The sequence below is a fragment of the Telopea speciosissima genome, chromosome 2 (assembly GCF_018873765.1).
Source record: "Telopea speciosissima isolate NSW1024214 ecotype Mountain lineage chromosome 2, Tspe_v1, whole genome shotgun sequence".
NCBI classification, from domain to species: domain Eukaryota; kingdom Viridiplantae; phylum Streptophyta; class Magnoliopsida; order Proteales; family Proteaceae; genus Telopea; species Telopea speciosissima.
This window is the reverse complement of record NC_057917.1, coordinates 65,080,316-65,097,624: the sequence shown is the minus strand read 5'-3', so window position 1 is coordinate 65,097,624 and position 17,309 is coordinate 65,080,316. Positions and strand designations below refer to the sequence as shown.

The window sequence follows — 17,309 nt, the reverse complement described above, 5'->3', positions numbered from 1 at the left end:
TGGGAGGCTCCCCCACAATTAGGATTTCAGAAATAACTTTGTCTTGTGCTTGCTGCCATTGTTGCTGCTGCCTTGCTCATTGTGAGTGTGCCTTGTGAGTAATATCAAGATGAGGGGACTGGTGGATCTCCAGTTTACTCCTTGCGTCTTGTAGATCGGGAGGATCTTCTACTCATCTCCTTGCATCTTGTAGATCGGAGGACCCTATCTTCTATCTTCAAAGCTGCTGCCATTGAAGATCTGCTTTACAAGTAAGTATTTTACTGTTTTGGCATCATCAATCCATCCATAATTCAATCGATTCCCTCAAACCCTGGCTCATCTTAAATCTGTCCAGCCTAATTCCACCATTAGAATCACAAATTCATACCACAACCCTCCTAGATCTTCCCCTCCACTCGACCTTAATTTCAGACCCATCTCAACATTGAAACCCTAATTCCCCTTAGCTCCACAAAACCCCAAAATTCCATCCAGTCATATCCAACCATCAAAACTCATCAAACCTTGGTTGAGTGCTCCTCTCTACCATTAGAGGGTTCAACCGAAAGCCCTAGCCCAAACTTTCACTGTAAACCCTAAAACCCATCTCTCTTCTTTCCCAAAACCCAAAACCTGAAACTCTAATTTTCTGATTTTTAAATTCTCATTCAAACTTCACTAAACCTAGTTCATTAGACTCCTAAAAACATGCCTAGCTTTACCTTATAACATCCAACCCTATTACCCTAAACCTAACCCTAAATCTGACCTAAATCCTCGAACCTGCCCAATCGGCCAGCAGTTTGGAAGGTCGTGGTTAGTTGGCTCATAGTAGACCCTTTGTCTATCTAGGACTACATTACACATTTTAATACTATTAAATCACCATGCATCATAGTTGTCACGACGTCTAGGTGGCCCTAGGCGTTGGAGAGGGACCAAAATCAAAGCGACACTAATAAGGTGACCAAGGCGCCCAAGTTGGCCAAGGCGACGCCTGGACGCCTAGGCGGCATCCACACACGTGGTGTACTCTCACTATAATCCACTTACCTTAGTCTGCAAAGGTGTTATCCCCCACCCTCTGAGCTCCAAGTTTCCGAAAAGTCACTATCTCCAATTATAAGGAGTACCCTATTAATCACCTTATCCACAAATCAAACGGTACCCTACTTCCCCAAAAAGTCAGCATAAGGTCTATAATTCAAAATAGGCTGAAACCTTGGTAAAAAATCTCACTAGGTAGTACTAACACACTCCCAAAATCTTGTACATAAACTTTGGACAGACTTAAGGTAATCGAGGAAAAATTCAAATTTGGCACAAAAGACAAAAATAAAGAATAGGGAGATCTCTCAATCACAAGAACAAAAGACCTCAGTATGGGTCTAAATCAGAATCAAGTTTCACCCCCAGGTAGGCCAATGAAACACCAAAATCTCTTCCTAATCTGACCAGCATTAGGTCCTGCGATTTGGGTCCCAATTATAGTCCCAGAACCCTAAAACAGAATAGGTTTATGATGCAGCGTAAATCAGAATTTAACCCTAAAACAGTATAGGTTTTCAATGCAGCGAAAATCAAAATTTAATCCTAAAACAGCGTACGTTTTCGATGCAGAGAAAGTCAGAATTTATCCCTAAAACAGTATAGGTTTTCAATGCGGAGAAGACTAGAATTCAACCGTAAAGCCGTATATGTTTTCAATGCAGAGAAGATCAGAATTTAACCCAAGTTTTGTTCCCATCAGATGCAGTAGGTAAAAAAAAACAGCGTAGTTCACATAGGTGTATACATGGAAACATTAGATAAATCCAAAGTTTTAGGTCTCGATTTCGGCAGTCCACGAAACTGAGATCTGACCGGAATCTCGGCGAGATCATGTAATTTTTTTTTTATGGAACTCGATGGTAGGTTTCGATGGCCATATGGCCAAGATAGGGGCTGAAACTTGACATTCCTTCTATTTTAGGTTTTTAAACACAGTGAAACCATTAGTTTTTACAAATTCAAACCCAAAATGGTACTGACTACGGACCCTATGTTGGTAGTCTACGGCGTGCTTGAATTCAACATCTTGTGGCAGTAGTTACATAGTGACTTCTTCTTGTCATTTGAGATGGCCACTCCATGCGGTCATGCTTTATCTCCACCTCCACCTTTAGCCATTGTGCAGTAGTTTTAAACCTTGACACACTGTTAAATCAACAAATGGATGAAACAAGAATCATTACTTTCCATATTTAAATGCATTAACAATGCATTCAGCATCATTTCATAGTCCTAAGTTTATCATATAGCTATTTCCTAGATCGGCCGACGGTGTCCGACATATATTTAAGTAAGTTCCAAACAATGAGTATAAAGCAAATATTTTTCAAATTTTTTTAAGAAGAAAACTCATAGTGAACAAACAAGATCTATACATGTTTCTATGAAAAATTTAGTTTTAGGGATGAATAGTTACCTTAGTTGCTTGAGATGCAACTTGGAGATTAGGAGCTTCGATCTTCAATGCACCAAGCTTTGATGAGGTGTTGGAGGAGAGATTTGTCAAAAAAAAATGAAAAACACCCAAAGGAGTTTTCCCCTTGACAGTGGTGAGATAGGCGAGACAGCCGAGAGAGAAGCGAGAGAGAGAGTGAATCCCGTCGAAACATGGTCAGTTTGATGTTTAAAAAGGGTTTGGTTCAACCGAGATGAACCGAGACGAGATATTGCGCCGAGATCTTGTATTTATTATGTATCGCAGGTTCGCAGCCCATCTCGTTTCGACTTTCGAGATCCCACGAAGCATGGATAAATCCAAACTGATTGCAGATTTCAAGTAGAGATAAAGATGTAGGTCATAACCCATTCAATTAGTGTTTCTAGGTGAATTGTTCTAGTAGGAAATTTGATGGCCAGAAAAGATTGTAAACAGAATTGAGTCTTACTCCATGTGAGAGCCATCTATGTCCTAAACATCGGCCATAATTGATGGCCTGAAACACCAATAATAATGTGGATTGGGCAAAATAAAATCTAAGAGTTCTTAGGTAGGTAACTCTTTATATGTCTTTCTCTTTCTCTCCTGCGATGTCTCTCCCTCTCTCCCTATCCCTCTCGGTTTCTCTCTTTCCCTCCCTCTCCCTCTCTCTCTTGGTCTGTTTTTTTCTCCCTCTTTCACATGATATTTCTGTCCCCGTTCTTTATTTTATTATCATTATTATTTTTAACCTACTCTCCTATTTTATCTCTACTCTCTAATCCTTTCACGATTCTGAAGTTTCCTCCCTTCTCATGGTTTGTTTGGTAGGGTGGGCTCCACCAGCCTAAAGCGGAAATAAAATAAAATAAAATAAAAGATTTAATTAAAAAGTCCACCCCGCTCAGACTTGAACCCAAGACCTCAGACTAACTAAGGCCACAACCACTAGGCTAGCCCTTTAGTTATTCTTTTGTGTCTCCCAATTAAATATAAGAGAATAAAAGAACGGGAGAAAAAAAAAGAAAGGTACCCCAAGTTTCTAACTTCTGGGGCATTACAACTAATGTATTGAGGAGTGCTGAAGTGCAATTCAAACAATCTATAAGTACCAATGGAGCGGGTAAGAGGTGTGATTCAAGGTTCTACAAAAACTTTTGATGACTTCTAACAATAAGGTGTTTGCTGTTGTGGTGTAAAAGCTTTGTTTTGATTTAGACACAGCTTTTCAGGGGTACTCTGAGATTAGAGCTAGTTTTATGCATACAGATTGTAGACTGCAACCTGTGTATAATAGCGTCAGTGGGAAGGCTTCCCGAAATAAATCTTGATATCATTAAACTAATGCTAAAAAAAGTTTCCTTTTTTGTTTTTATTACTGCATGGAATCTTGCAACTCTAGTGACCAACTTTCCCAATGTCCACTGTTAGTCACTGCTGTGTGTGTAGTGTTGGGCTGCTGTCTTTTGGTAGAAGCTTGTACTCGACCCCACCCCTTGGCGCATGGGGGGAGTGGGTTTGGAGGATGTTACTTCCTGATTATGGTAGGCTCAGATCCTATCATGGCAATGCCTCCTTGATCTTCCTCTTCGCTGTGCAACTTTAAGTGCCTTTTTGTGAAGGACTATTGTGGTCAATTGAAAACTGTGAAAACTGTGATTCAAGTCAAATTTCAAATTGGTATTTTTATGTACTGGTTGATGGTTCTTGGTAAACACTGATTTTTAGTAGGAGGCTGGGTCGCTTCTTTTGGTCATTTGTTTGATTGAGCCATTATATTTTGTTTTTTTGCTATGAGCTGAATTTTCTTTTTTTTTTCCCGCAATTGTAATAGAAACTTAATTTCTTTTGCTGGCGGAATAATTTCAGCCCCAGTGCTTATTTGATATTCTCTTCTGAAAATGTTTTAATTCATTGGCTTTCATTGTTGTAGATAAAGGATCATTACGCATATCCTTTGGAGTTGGACCTTGATCAGTATTTGTCGCCTGAAGTAGATCGGAGTGTTTCCAACATTTATGAACTTCAAAGGTATCAGTTATATCAGGACTTAGATTGTTTTGATTCGACCATTAAAATATTGGTCATTGCTAGAGTGACGTGCAGTTTTGTTTCTTTTTTTGTGGGGTAAATGTGAAAAATGTATTCAACAAAGCCCAAGGATTACACCAAACCCCAAGGTGGGGAGGAAGAAAAAAGACAAAAGAAAGAGGAAAAAATAGGGGGCAATTACCCCAACCAAGACCCTAACTTAAGTGGCAGCCTTTACATCTGAGATTAGCTGTATTGGAAGCTCCCATGAGAGCACTATGTCCATTACAGGGACAGTCCTGACAAGTTCCTAGCTCCAACATGGCACGAACCTCAAAGAAGATGAAGCCCAAGATCTGATCAGAGGTCCTAGAATGTCGAGTCCATGTATTTCTCTCTATTTAGATGTGTTGTACAACAACATTAAACACCAGTTTTTACAGAGAGTCGATGCATGACTTCCCACTAAATATCTTAATCCACCTCCATTCCCTATCGAAACTCATGATCCGCCTAGGGTATGGCCAACACTTTTAGAGGAGACTCCTCCAGATCTGAGGACACAATAGAGAGCAAAGAAGAGGTGCTGAATATCCTCCAGGGCATTCTAGCAAAAGCAACACGATGAAGAGGACATGCTATCAAATATTGAATATACGAGTGGGCAGGTCTTGGTAAGGACCCTCCAAGGTATATAACTGTTGAATACAGTGATCCGGTCCATTTCTTTGTAACTAGATACATTTTAGTGTCTAGGTTCATTCTGTACATGTTAATTGTGTTAATATGGACTGAGTCAATCATTCCATATTTGTAATGATCCCATTTTATAATTAAGGTGGTGGCCTCTATCATCAAAACAAGTCATTCTATTCTCTCAACTATCTTCTCTTCTTCCCTAAAACTCTCATGGTATCAAAGCTCAATTCTTTTTCAAAAATTTGACCGATCTCTTGCAAAGTTCATCCTCATAACAGAGGCTTCGGCCTCCCAAGGCTGAGCCTTGTTACCTAAATGTCATGTCGCCTTCTTCGCTGACCATTAACACCATTTACCACCATGTTCGCCAGTGCCTCCACCACCATTAGGGCTTATCGCCCATAAAATGAGGGCTTCAGCCCTGTCCACTGCTGCTGTCCGCCGCACCAGACGTCTCATCCCCATCAGTCGATCCTGCAGTATCACTTGGGGCCTTTGCTGTCACGACCCAAACCCGATATAGGTAGTGGTTCTGCCCTCACGGGCATTGGTCGAACGATCACTAAAATCAAACGAAAACGTTCAAAATAAACCATCAAATTCAAGCCTCAAACTATAGCTTTGAATCTCGTAAAACTCCTACTGGTGGCTATTTAAGGTTTGTCCAAACTAAAAACTCAAAGTCCAAATTCCCTATTACATCCTTCTATTGAAATAAAATAATAAATAATGAAAAGAAACTAAATCTTAAGTCACACTCGAATTCTCCATCAAAATCCTATCTCAGTCTCAATCCTCCATGATGTAAGAAAAATGGGGTGAGCTAAACTGCCCAGTAAGACAGAATATATTAAGAGCACAACACAGAAACAAAAACCAAACAATCACAAGCAAATAAACAAAACTTCATTTAGTTTTCTCAAAAGTAATAGTTTAGCAAAACACTTTTAATTATAACTACTTTTTATCACTCTAGCCGGCACTGAGGGAAATGGGCTGCCATCGCCCATAACACAAGAGAAACACGACCCACTGCAATCACTCTCTACTGTCATCCACTCTGTGACTTTTATGTATACACAATAGTCAGCCACTCTCTTACTGTGTGTATATGCCCCATTGTCACCCACTCTGTGACTATAAATGTTTTCGCGGTTCCGGGGAACACTCTCTTTGGTGGCTATGACTCTCCACCTGCACGTTGTAGTCTATTTACCCGCAAACACTCCCTTCAATTACTGATGTAGATCGAAGCATGAGGAACACCAAAGGAACAAAAAGGTTACTACTGTTCACCTGTACAGTACCACACCTGGCCATTCGGGGGCTGATACAGTACCACTACTGTCCATTCGGGGGTGATACAGACTGCTGGCTTATATGAGTTGATTTCTGTTAGGAATCCTTGTTGAGAGGGATAAAAGTCCTCTACAATTCGCATCTGGCCGAGTGCAGTACAATTCTACCCTGAGCTTCTCACACCTGGCCAATAAAGATCATGCGGCACACATTAAATTGCCCCATTTGAATGTGAGTTACCAATTTTCGTAACAGGCTCATCGTAAACCTGCCCGTTTGGGACAAATGCCCAAAAGAATGTGAATGCAAAAATTCCCTCCCGCACTGTTCATCTCCCTTGCGAGTTGCGAAGAACACCTCATCTCCCCTGCAAAGCTTGCATGGTTGTTATCTTCGTCTTCTCCGGTGGCCTATTGCACGGTGAGGGACGAACGATCTTTACACCTCCTCCGTTGCAACTAGATCAGAAGACTGGAAGCATTAAACAGCTCCAACGAAAATAGAAATTCTCTGCCTATGTTGATATAGTTTCAGAAATCTTGTTGATATACGAGGTATAATCCTCTAAAAGCCTAACGCAAGCTAAAATTCCTTATACAGCTCTAATAAAACATGAAACAAGCCCAATTAGTCAATTGAAACAGAATTTCCAGCAGAAATGTTATCCATGCGAACAGTTCTGAGCATCAAGGCTTGAAGCTCAACAGAAAAAGTAAAACGAAATCCCAATTTTATCTCCCAAATAAAGACAAGCCCCAATAAAAAAGGGAAAAAACCTTCTGCTAAAAACACGAAAACATCAAACAGATCCAAACGATCTCCAAGCAACGATGAACATTAAAGGAATGACTCGCTGAATCAACACAATGAGGCATGGTCTCCTCCCCACACTGCCTCCCCGGATCTTATTCTCATTTGGAATGATCTTGCTTCCACTCCCCGAAGGTTCTTGAGTAGAGGTGACTGTGTTTTGTGGAAAGCTAGCTGCTCCAGTTCCTTCTCCTCAAAATCAGCTTGGGATATTAATCGCCTCAAGGGTCCGCTTGTTCCTTGGAGGAAGCTTCTTTGGTTCAAGCATCACATCCCTCGGCATTGCTTCACCGCTTGGAGGATATTTTCCAACGGCCTTCCAACCCAGGCCTTCCTTCGGCACTGCCACATCGAAGTTTCTCCGTCTTGCTGCCTTTGCTGGAACAATGTGGAAAACACCGACCATCTTTTCTTTGAGTGCCCAACTGCGAAAGCAATCTGGAAAGCAGTCCTGCTCAAATGTTGGCCTGCCCGTCGTAGAATCTTCTCTTTCTCCTGCGAATGGATTTGGATTGATATGACTTTTGCAGGCTCTTGTATCTGCGGCACTCTTGGGAAGCTAGCTATTTGTGCTGTTCTGAATCATATTTGGATGGAGTGTAATATCAAGAAATGGACCTCTAACTCCCGCGCTTATCAGCAGATTTGAGAGTCCATTTCTTTTAAAATTAAGTTCAAATTAGCCTCAGCTCCACCTTCTTCTTGTATTGACTCCCTAAGGAACAGGCACATGTTGATTCCTGGGGGCTCACTTCTGTTTCTCTTGTTGATCCGGCCCCTAATCTCTGAGGACTGGACTCTGATTTTTTGTTTTGTTGCTCCCCTCTAGAGGCCATGTAATCTCTTTCTCTTTGGAAATGAATTTGTTATTCACCCAAAAAAAACACAATGTCGCATAATCTAAACCTCCAACCAAACATCAAGCAGGAAAATCCTGAATTGGGATCCAGAGATGAGTAGAGATATCATCCAAGAGTGGTTCATAGATGAAGAGTGGTTCATAGATGAAGAGTAGAGATATCATTAAAGAGTGGTTCATAGATGAAGAGTAGAGATATCATTAAAGAGTGGTTCATAGATGAAGAAATCGTTTGCACTAAATCAGAATTGTACTTTCTGGTCACCTGCTTCAGATGAACAGAAACAAAAGAGAATAAGAAATTAAGGTATTCAGGCAAAATAAAAAAATCACAAAAGAGTTAGGGTTTTAAGCAATCCAAAATTAAAATTGCCGAAGAGTGAGGGTTTTAAGAAATCCAAAACAAAATCATACCAGACCAGGTTAAAAGATCCGGAGGACGTGTGAAGATCGTTTGTCCGTCTGAAGCTCGAGAGAGGGAAGGTGAAATCTAAGTTGGAGCTTTGGGGATTTCTTTGCACGGGAGATTCACTTCACAGGCGGGTCATTTGATGACCCGGGTATGAAAATGGGCAACACACAATCAAATGAGGCAATTTAATGTGAGTCGCATGATCTTTATTGGCCAGGAGTCAGAAGCTCAGTGTGGAATTGCACCACACTAGGTCCAATGCAAATTGGAGAGGAGTTTTTATCCTGTTGAGAGTCTAGTTTCTATTCTATGGGTTTTATTAATTAGTTTCTTACTTAGATTAGGATCGCTTTGTTTTATTATAAATACATGTATGTGGCTTAACAGAAAAGCGACAGAGATTGAATAAAAAAGTGGTATTGATGAAGCTGTGAGATGCGACAACGTTGAGACACCGTGGGTGAGAAGCCCCGAGTGAGAGGATGATGGGCTGAGATAGCTGATCCTGTCCCCCCTTCTATATACCTTTCTTCTTCTTTTCTACCTTTTGATGTTCTTTCAAATGTAAACAGAAAATAGCAATAAAAAAAGAGTTCCAGTTATTTAGTTTTGTTCTTTTATTGTATTGATCAGGTTGCAATCAATCTACTGCTAGTTTCCCTTGTTTGCGGTTGACTTTTGCATTAATTACACTATTCAAATAAATACATGTTTAAAATATAACCTGTCAATACTCATGCCAAAGCATCCAAGCAATAATTGCTAGCCCTTAGGCATCATTTCCACAATTATACATCACACAAAACAAGATTTAACATCACTAAACATCACCCACATAACCACACATAAAGTTCAAATCACCTCACAATTACACATTTCAGCAATAACAAGTATTCTAACGGAACATAAATCAATCATAGCACACACCAGTGGTGTGCACCCACTATACTCAGTCCTTAAACGAATTAATTCAATCCTCCAAGTTCTAAGTATTCGGAAGCGGAACAGTCAAACCCTGCAAACTATATTGTGTCCCCTATTAATCATCTAATCTCAGTACCAACACAGTACTTTACTTTCCCCAAAAATCCACTCTTAATACGCCTAAACAGTTTCCAACCCGCGAACACACATGCTGTCCCTACAGGATAACGTAAGGCTAGGACTGACAAGGCATCTAAGTCCTAAATACAGCAGGATATTACCTTAGAAAAACCCAATCACAGCGCAACAAGGACTGAAACTAGAAAATAAATCACGAAATTGATTTCAGAATTTAGGGTTTTCTGTGGCTACACAGGAACAGAAATCAAAGGACTATTTAGGCATTGAAATAGGGTATAGGGTAGCAACAAAGAAAGGTCAGATTCAAGGTAATTAGAGAAATAAAAATTCTGGAATCATGAAGTTGCTGGTTTGAGAGATTTTAAATAACAGCAGTAATAGACCTTGGATTGACCCAAAGCTCAGGTCGAGCTTCACTCCTAGGCAGCCCTTAAACCTCTTAATAACAGTGTATGTCCAGTATAGGAAACCAGAAATTAATCAATGATTGATCTTACATGACATTGTGGATCTTTTAGGTATTGCAATAGGGCAGAATTTGAATGACAAGTACTAATTATATACTGAAATTAGACTTGAATCAATAGGGAGAATATAATTAAACATTAACGAAAACAGGTAATCAACGCCATGAGAGATCTGTGATTCTAACAGACCCACTGGTTTGATGTAGACCAGACTTGGATCGAGTCTCTTCTTCTGAGGGAAAGGGTCACTCGATCAGAAAGGGAAAGCTATCGGGTGGCTGGTTAGGTCAGAGAAGTCGTGGACTGGAGAACAAGGGGGGGGGGAATATCCCAACACAACAGAAAATATTAAGAGACAAGTTAGCTTGTTACCTGAGAGGGACAGAGGTTGCAAAGGAGCTTTGGGTTTCCAGAGGTTAAAGGGGGCTCTGTGATCTTGCTTCTTCTCCTCTCGTACTCTATTTCCTTATCCCTTGCCCTCTTTCTCTGTCGGTATCTCTCCCTCTCGATTTTTGTCCACTTTATATATATATATCTCACGATTCTATTCTGCCCCCCTTTTCTTGTTATTTTTGTCTTCCAACATAGTCTCTTATTTAATTGCTAATTCTAGGTTTACTATTATTGAATCGTTCCACTTATGGGTTTTTTTTATCCCAATCTTGTGCAATTTAGAAACCCCCCCTTACATGATTCTTGGATAGGGTGGGCCCCACCATTGACTTAGACTTGAAAATAAAAGGAATTCTATTTGTAACATCCCCCCTCCCTCTTTAAGGCTTATAAGCTTGAACCCAAGACCTCTTCCTGGAATAAGTCACAACCATTAGGCTAGGTGCTCATTTATTAACTATATCCACAAATCAAATTAAAATAAAGAACTGAAGCACCATTTCATTTCTAAGTACCTTATTTGTCTAGAAGGCATCCAAAGCTAGGTTACCTCTAGAATAAAGTTCTACCCATCAGGTTAACAAAGAAAGACAGTAAAATTTATGAAATTACCCCTATAATGTAAAATTACACCCTTGGGCAAAAATTAATACTTTAAATACTCAGGTTTCTTTTTGGATCACTACATCTGCTCTCTTGTTCCCGCTGTTGCCTCCGCCTCTTGTTAACCCCCCCCTTTAAGGCTTATAAGACTTGAACCCAAGACCTCTTCCTGGAACAAGTCACAACCATTAGGCTAGGTGCTCATTAATTTACTATATCCACAAATCAAATTAAAATAAAGAACTAAAGCACCCTTTCATTTCTAAGTACCTTATTTATCTATAAGCCATCCAAAACTAGGTTAACCCTTTCATTTCTCATCAGGTTAACCAAGAACAATAGTAATTTATGAAATTACCCCTACAATGTAAAATTACGAAAATACCCTTGGGTAAAAATTAATACTTTAAATACTGAGGTTTCTAATTTTTGGGTCACTACATCTGCCCTCTTGTTCCCGTTGGTGCCTCCGCCTCTAGTTCCGACTCTGCATGGTCTTTTGCCTTTTGCTCAACACCGTCTAGCCCTGCCAGGACCTCTGCCCTCTTGTTCCTGCCCCACAAGGTCTCACTAGGGCCTCCGCCCTTTGTTTCGACTCTACCTTGTCCTCTCTCAGGGGTCTCTGCCCCTGTTTCGACATCGCTAGGTTCTGCCAAGGATCTCGCTCTACTGTTCTGGACTTTACAACTCCATTCAGCCAGCTCTGCGACCCTAATATTGCCTCACCTTCCTCTTAGAGTTTTTGGGTTTGTTTGCATTGCCCACAAGGCCACAACTCGTCTCCTCACCGTTCCAAACTGGATCCTCGAGCTTTTTGGTGTAATTTTCTATGCTACTCCATTTCTCAGATGGGGTACCGGTGTGATCACCCTCTCACTCAGAAACTGTTTGTCACAATGGATGTTACTTTCCATGAGGATGTATCCTTCTATCTGACATCTCTGGAGGTGGAGAATTGCTATAGGAAGAAATGCCTCCAAATGTAGGTTTTTCAACTCCTTTTATTATTGATACTACTTCTCTTCAGGCATCATTGACGGGTGGGAAAGAGCTCATAACTTATTGTCGTCGTCAAGAAAAAACTACTCCTACCTTACTATTTGCACTAGCGCCTCCTGAACCAGATCTTGCTCCTGAGCACATTGAAGGAATGCCTCCAAATGTAGGTGTTTCAACTCCTTTTATTATTGATACTACTTCTCTTCACTCATCGTTGACGGGTGGGAAAGAGCTCATAACTTATTCTCGTCGTCAAGAAAAAACTACTCCTACCTTACTATTTGCACTAGCGCCTCCTGAACCAAATCTTGCTCCTGAGCACATTGAAGGTAACAATGCTCCTCCTCCTCCTTGTCATGACGATCTTCCTATTGTTACCAGGAAAGGAACTTGATCTTGTACCCAACATCCCATTCCTATAAATCTTTGTCTCCCACGTATTGTGACTTTATTTCCTCTTTATTTTCTATGTCTATCCAACAGGCCTGGAAATATGCGATAGCTAACCCTAAATTTAAGGTTATGAAGAACAATACTTGGGAACTAGGTCTTTGTCCCAAAGGAAAGAAACCAATTAGATGCAAGTGGGTGGTCACGGTAAAATAGAATGCAGATGGAACCATTTCTAGCTATAATGCAAGGCTGGTTGCCAGTGGATTTGCTAAACCTTGAGTGGAACCTTCAGTAGTTAGATGTAAAGAACACCTTTCTAAATGGTGACCTTGAGGAGGAGGTCTACATGGATATTCCTCCGGGCTTTGACTCATCCACCATCATTGGTGCGGATATCACTTTATGGTTTGAAACAGTCTCCTCGTGCTTGGTTTGGCAAATTTCGTAGAGCTATGCTGAAGTTTGGTTTCAAACAAAGTAATGCAGATCACACCCTATTTGTTAAATTGTACTAGATTTATCACCAAACTGGGCTTATTTCCTAAAGAATAAGTTTAGGGTTGGGTCTTTGATCCCATGGGTTTTCTATGTAATGGGTCACATTTATGGGCCTAAAATATGGGTAATTAGGTTGCATACAGGATTAGTTGTTTTAGTTCCATACTTTAGTTTTATTTTAGTGTTAAGGATTGGGTTAGGCCTTTTGTTTTTAGTATAGGAGTCTATTTTTGAGTCTTTTATATAAGGTTGTAAGGGAGGCAAGCATTGAACACGAATTTTGATATTAATGAAAAGCTTTTCCAATTGACACCTTGCGGTAGGAAGCCATGGTGGTTCTAATGTAGTCCTAGATTAATAGGGGACCAACTAGGAGCCAATAAACCAGGATCTGTTTTGAACAGTTGAATCAACTAGGTCAAAATAGGGTTTTTGGTGAAAGTAGGGTTAGGGTTTGATGTATGGGTTATGTCTAGTCAAGGTAGGGTAGTCTAGCAGTATGAGGGATAATCGGTCAGATTTGTAGATTGTTCTGACGATTGGTTTGAGCTGGGCAGAAATTAGGGTTTATGGGGGGTTTTGTAGGGTTTTAGTGGTTGGATGTGGCTAATCTTCGGATTGAGTTTCCCAATAAGGCAGGGTAGTAATCGATCCAAATATGACAGGTTTTGGCAAACTGGTTAGGTATGTGGAGATTTTAGGTTATGGGAAATTGAAATTAGAAAAGGTGGAAAGCTAGGGTTTGGGGCTGTATAGGATTAGAAATAGAAATGGGGGATGGGGACTGTTTCAGATTTACTTGTAATGGCAGAATGTAATCGGCAGCAGCTTCTTGATGTAGCAACTTGAATAAAAATCAAATATTTGAGTGAAACTAGAAAGTAGAACTTGGAGAGAGCCACCCAGGCTTCACACTGCAAGGTGTTGATTGGATCAGACACCAATCCTACCAACGAACCACCTGAGCTTCACATCGCATGGTGTTTGATTGGATCAAACACCAATCCCATCAGCCTTGATCAAACACAAGACAATCTTCAAAGAAGAAACATAGTTGCATAGCAGCAATTGCATATTAAAAATTCAGCGGTGAGAATAAGCCCCACCGAATTATGTTATTTATAGTGGCCATAGGCCATATTCCTAATAAGCCTAGGAGTGTAAAAGCTCTTGGTCGACTCTAATTACACTTCACACCCTTTCTTAAATTCGTGGAGAGGTGTGGAACCAAATTATAATGAAAGAAAAAATAAAAGAAAGGTGACCTGTTACATTGAAAACAAAGTATAGAGCTAATCTCGTATGCAACTTGTGTACTCCTATTTCAGGTCCATAAAAGTGACCTATTAAATTGAAAACCCATGGGACCAAAGGCCCAACATGTATATAACCTAACCCTAGACTTATTCCCATCAAAATAAGCCTCTTTTCGTGATTTATTTGTATCATGTCCGTTTTGGTTACTTTGTTTTCCCCATTACTGTTCTACAGCCAAGCAATTTGATATAAAGTTCTTTAGTGCTTCATTTTCCATGGTCATCATCTCGCAAGTAAGTTTGAAGCTCCCAATCATAATCCCTCTTCTCCTAATCCTCTCAACCACCCAAACCCTACCTTCCCATCCATCTCTAGACATCATTCCAATCACCCAAATTCTTCACAGATCAATCTAAGGGTGTCAAAACCTAGCCCGAACCGTTAAGACCGACCGAAACCGACCGAAAAACCCGAGACCGAATTGAACCGATCCTTATTGGATTGGTTTTAGACTGGGGTATGACGGGACCGGTTGAAAACCGGACCGCACCGTACCAATCGATAACAAACCGAATCGAATGAAACCGATAAGAAAATAATGAGTGTAAGGTTATGAATCATTGAATTGATTTCAATATTAGTGAGCAAATTTATGGTTGTAAGATAAATTGTTACAAATCAATGAGTATGAGGTTATGAAAATAGGGAAATTGATTTGTAACAGTGTTTGTTCCATTGTTCTCCTTTTTAAGTGTGGGGCTAATGAAATATTTTATGTAGTTGAAAAGAGAAAGAGAAGAAAATAGGCACAAACCGAACCCAACTTGTTTAAAAAAACCCGGTACCAAACCGATATCAAGCCGTTATCATAAATTGAAACCGACACGAAACCATACCGCACCGAAACCAAAACTGAGCCGAAATAGAAAAGTTCTTATTGGATTGGTCTCGGTTTCTCTAAAAGCCACACCGAAACCGAAAAACTCGAACCGAAACCGGACCGAACTGACCCATTGATACCCTTAGATCAATCCAACCTATAGTTGTCAAGGCGTCCATTCGTCTTTCTCTCGCCTTGTTCTCCTTGTTTGTGTCGCCTTGGTTTTTGACCCTCTCAATCTCCTTGGTTCACCTAGGCTCCTTAACAACTATGATCCAACCATTAGAAACACACCAAACTTGGATCGAATTTGCATCTCTACACCAGGGAGACTTGATCCAAACCATAGCCAAAGATTCTCTTTCTAAACCCCGGTTTCCCCCATTATTCCCTTTTCAAAAACCGGAAAACCTAACCCTAAACCTGCTGCCGATTCTGGTTAGCTACCCTAGACTCATCCAAAAGTCAAAAGATCTTCATTAGTAGATTATCGTGCCTCAACTTAGAATAACGAACACATTAAACCCTAACCCTAACCCTAACCCTAATCCTAATTATGATCTATTTGAACTACCTGTCTCGGTTTCGCTGGTGTATAGGGAGCTGGCATCTGTCATAGATAGCTTCACACTAACCAAGGCGGTGGATGGGGTGGGTGTTGGGTGGGAAAAGATAGGTAAGGGTTTTGGTCCGTTCCCTCCGTTGGTGGAATGTCAGTCTGAGAAGGCTCATATACCAGTCTCACACAAGACTTGATATTGCTTATGCGGTGGGGGTAGTTAGCCGTTACCTTTATTACTTGAGGACTACTCATCTTGAAGCAGTGTACAAAATTCTACGATTCCTAAAATCAGCACCAGGGAAAGGTATCTTGTTCTCAAACAATGGATGCCTAAAGTTAGAATCTTTTACTGTTGCAGACTTGGCTGGTTGTTTTGATAATAGACGTTCTACCTTTGGTTACTGTACTTTTCTTGGGGGTAAACCTTGTTACTTGGTGAAGCAAAAAACAACATGTAGTCTCCTGATCCAGTGCCGAGGCTGAATACAGATCCATGGCGCAAGTAGAGTGTGAGCTCATTTGGCTAAAAAAGCTTCTCAGTGATTTGAAGTTCACTCCTAAGAGACCTATGAGGCTCTATTGCAACAAGAAGGCTGCGATCAGTATTGCCCATAACCCTGTTCAACATGATAGACCAAGCATTTTTAAATTGATCGATACTTCATCAAAGAGAAGATTGAAGATGGCTTGATCTGCACACGTCTCGTTACTGCAGAGAACTAGCTAGCAGATGTCTTTACTAAGGGCCTGTCTACTACGACCTTCCATCCTATCATTTCCAAGTTTGGCATACGTGATATGTATGCACCAACTTGAGGGGGAGTGTTGAATAGTGGTCCGGTTCTTTGTAATTGGATACATTTTAGTGTCTAGGTTTATTCTGCGCGTTTAAATTGTGTCTAATATGGATTGAGTCAATTATTATGGTAGCCGCTGTCATCAAGACAAGTCATTCTATGCTCTCAACTCTCTTCTCTTCTTCCTTAACATTTGGTATCAGAGCCGGGCACCATGTCACGTGTTTGAGTCACAGACTCACAGAAAGGACTACTTAGGAGAGGGCTACTCTGAGTAGAGTGAAAGCTGTCAAGAAAGTGCTACCTGCTGCCTGGCAAAAACCTGGAGCAGTGGAGCCGGTTGGAAAGGGCTACCTACCTCTAGAGTGAGAGCCGCCGAGGACGACGGTTGCGGAAGCTGCTATACCATTGCTTTCTATGGTTCACCTAGAGGCTCAAACTGTTAGGGAAGGGCAACGTCAATGTATACATCAACACTACCCTGCACTTGCATGCCAAGATCGCAAGGTCCTTGTGCATGGAGCTCACACGACATTTCCTTCTTGCTTCATCAAGGTAGGAGAAATGTCGAGAAAACTCTTCTGATACACTTTCTAGCAAACGAACACTTTACCTCCCTGCTTTGATACCATGGTTGCTACTTTTTCACTTAAGAGCTTGAACTATTAGGGAAGGGCAGCGTCATGTATACATCAACACTCCCCCGCACGTTCAGGCCAAGATCCCATGGTCCTTGCATGTCCTCTAATACCATGTTCGCTACTGTTTCACATAATAGCTCGAATGGTTAGGGAAGGGCAATGTCAATGTATACAACAACGATAACTATGACGAGA

At 40.8% G+C, this 17,309-nt stretch overlaps 1 protein-coding gene across 1 annotated transcript in view; it reads left to right on the top strand.

Moving 5' to 3' along the window:
* LOC122650996 (ubiquitin C-terminal hydrolase 12-like) overlaps positions 1-17,309 on the top strand; it is a 78,244-nt gene that overhangs the window by 35,778 nt on the left and 25,157 nt on the right. Inside the window, exon 10 of the mRNA XM_043844345.1 lies at positions 4,383-4,480. Coding sequence (XP_043700280.1) covers positions 4,383-4,480 — 98 coding nt within the window. The remainder of the gene's footprint in view (positions 1-4,382; positions 4,481-17,309) is intronic.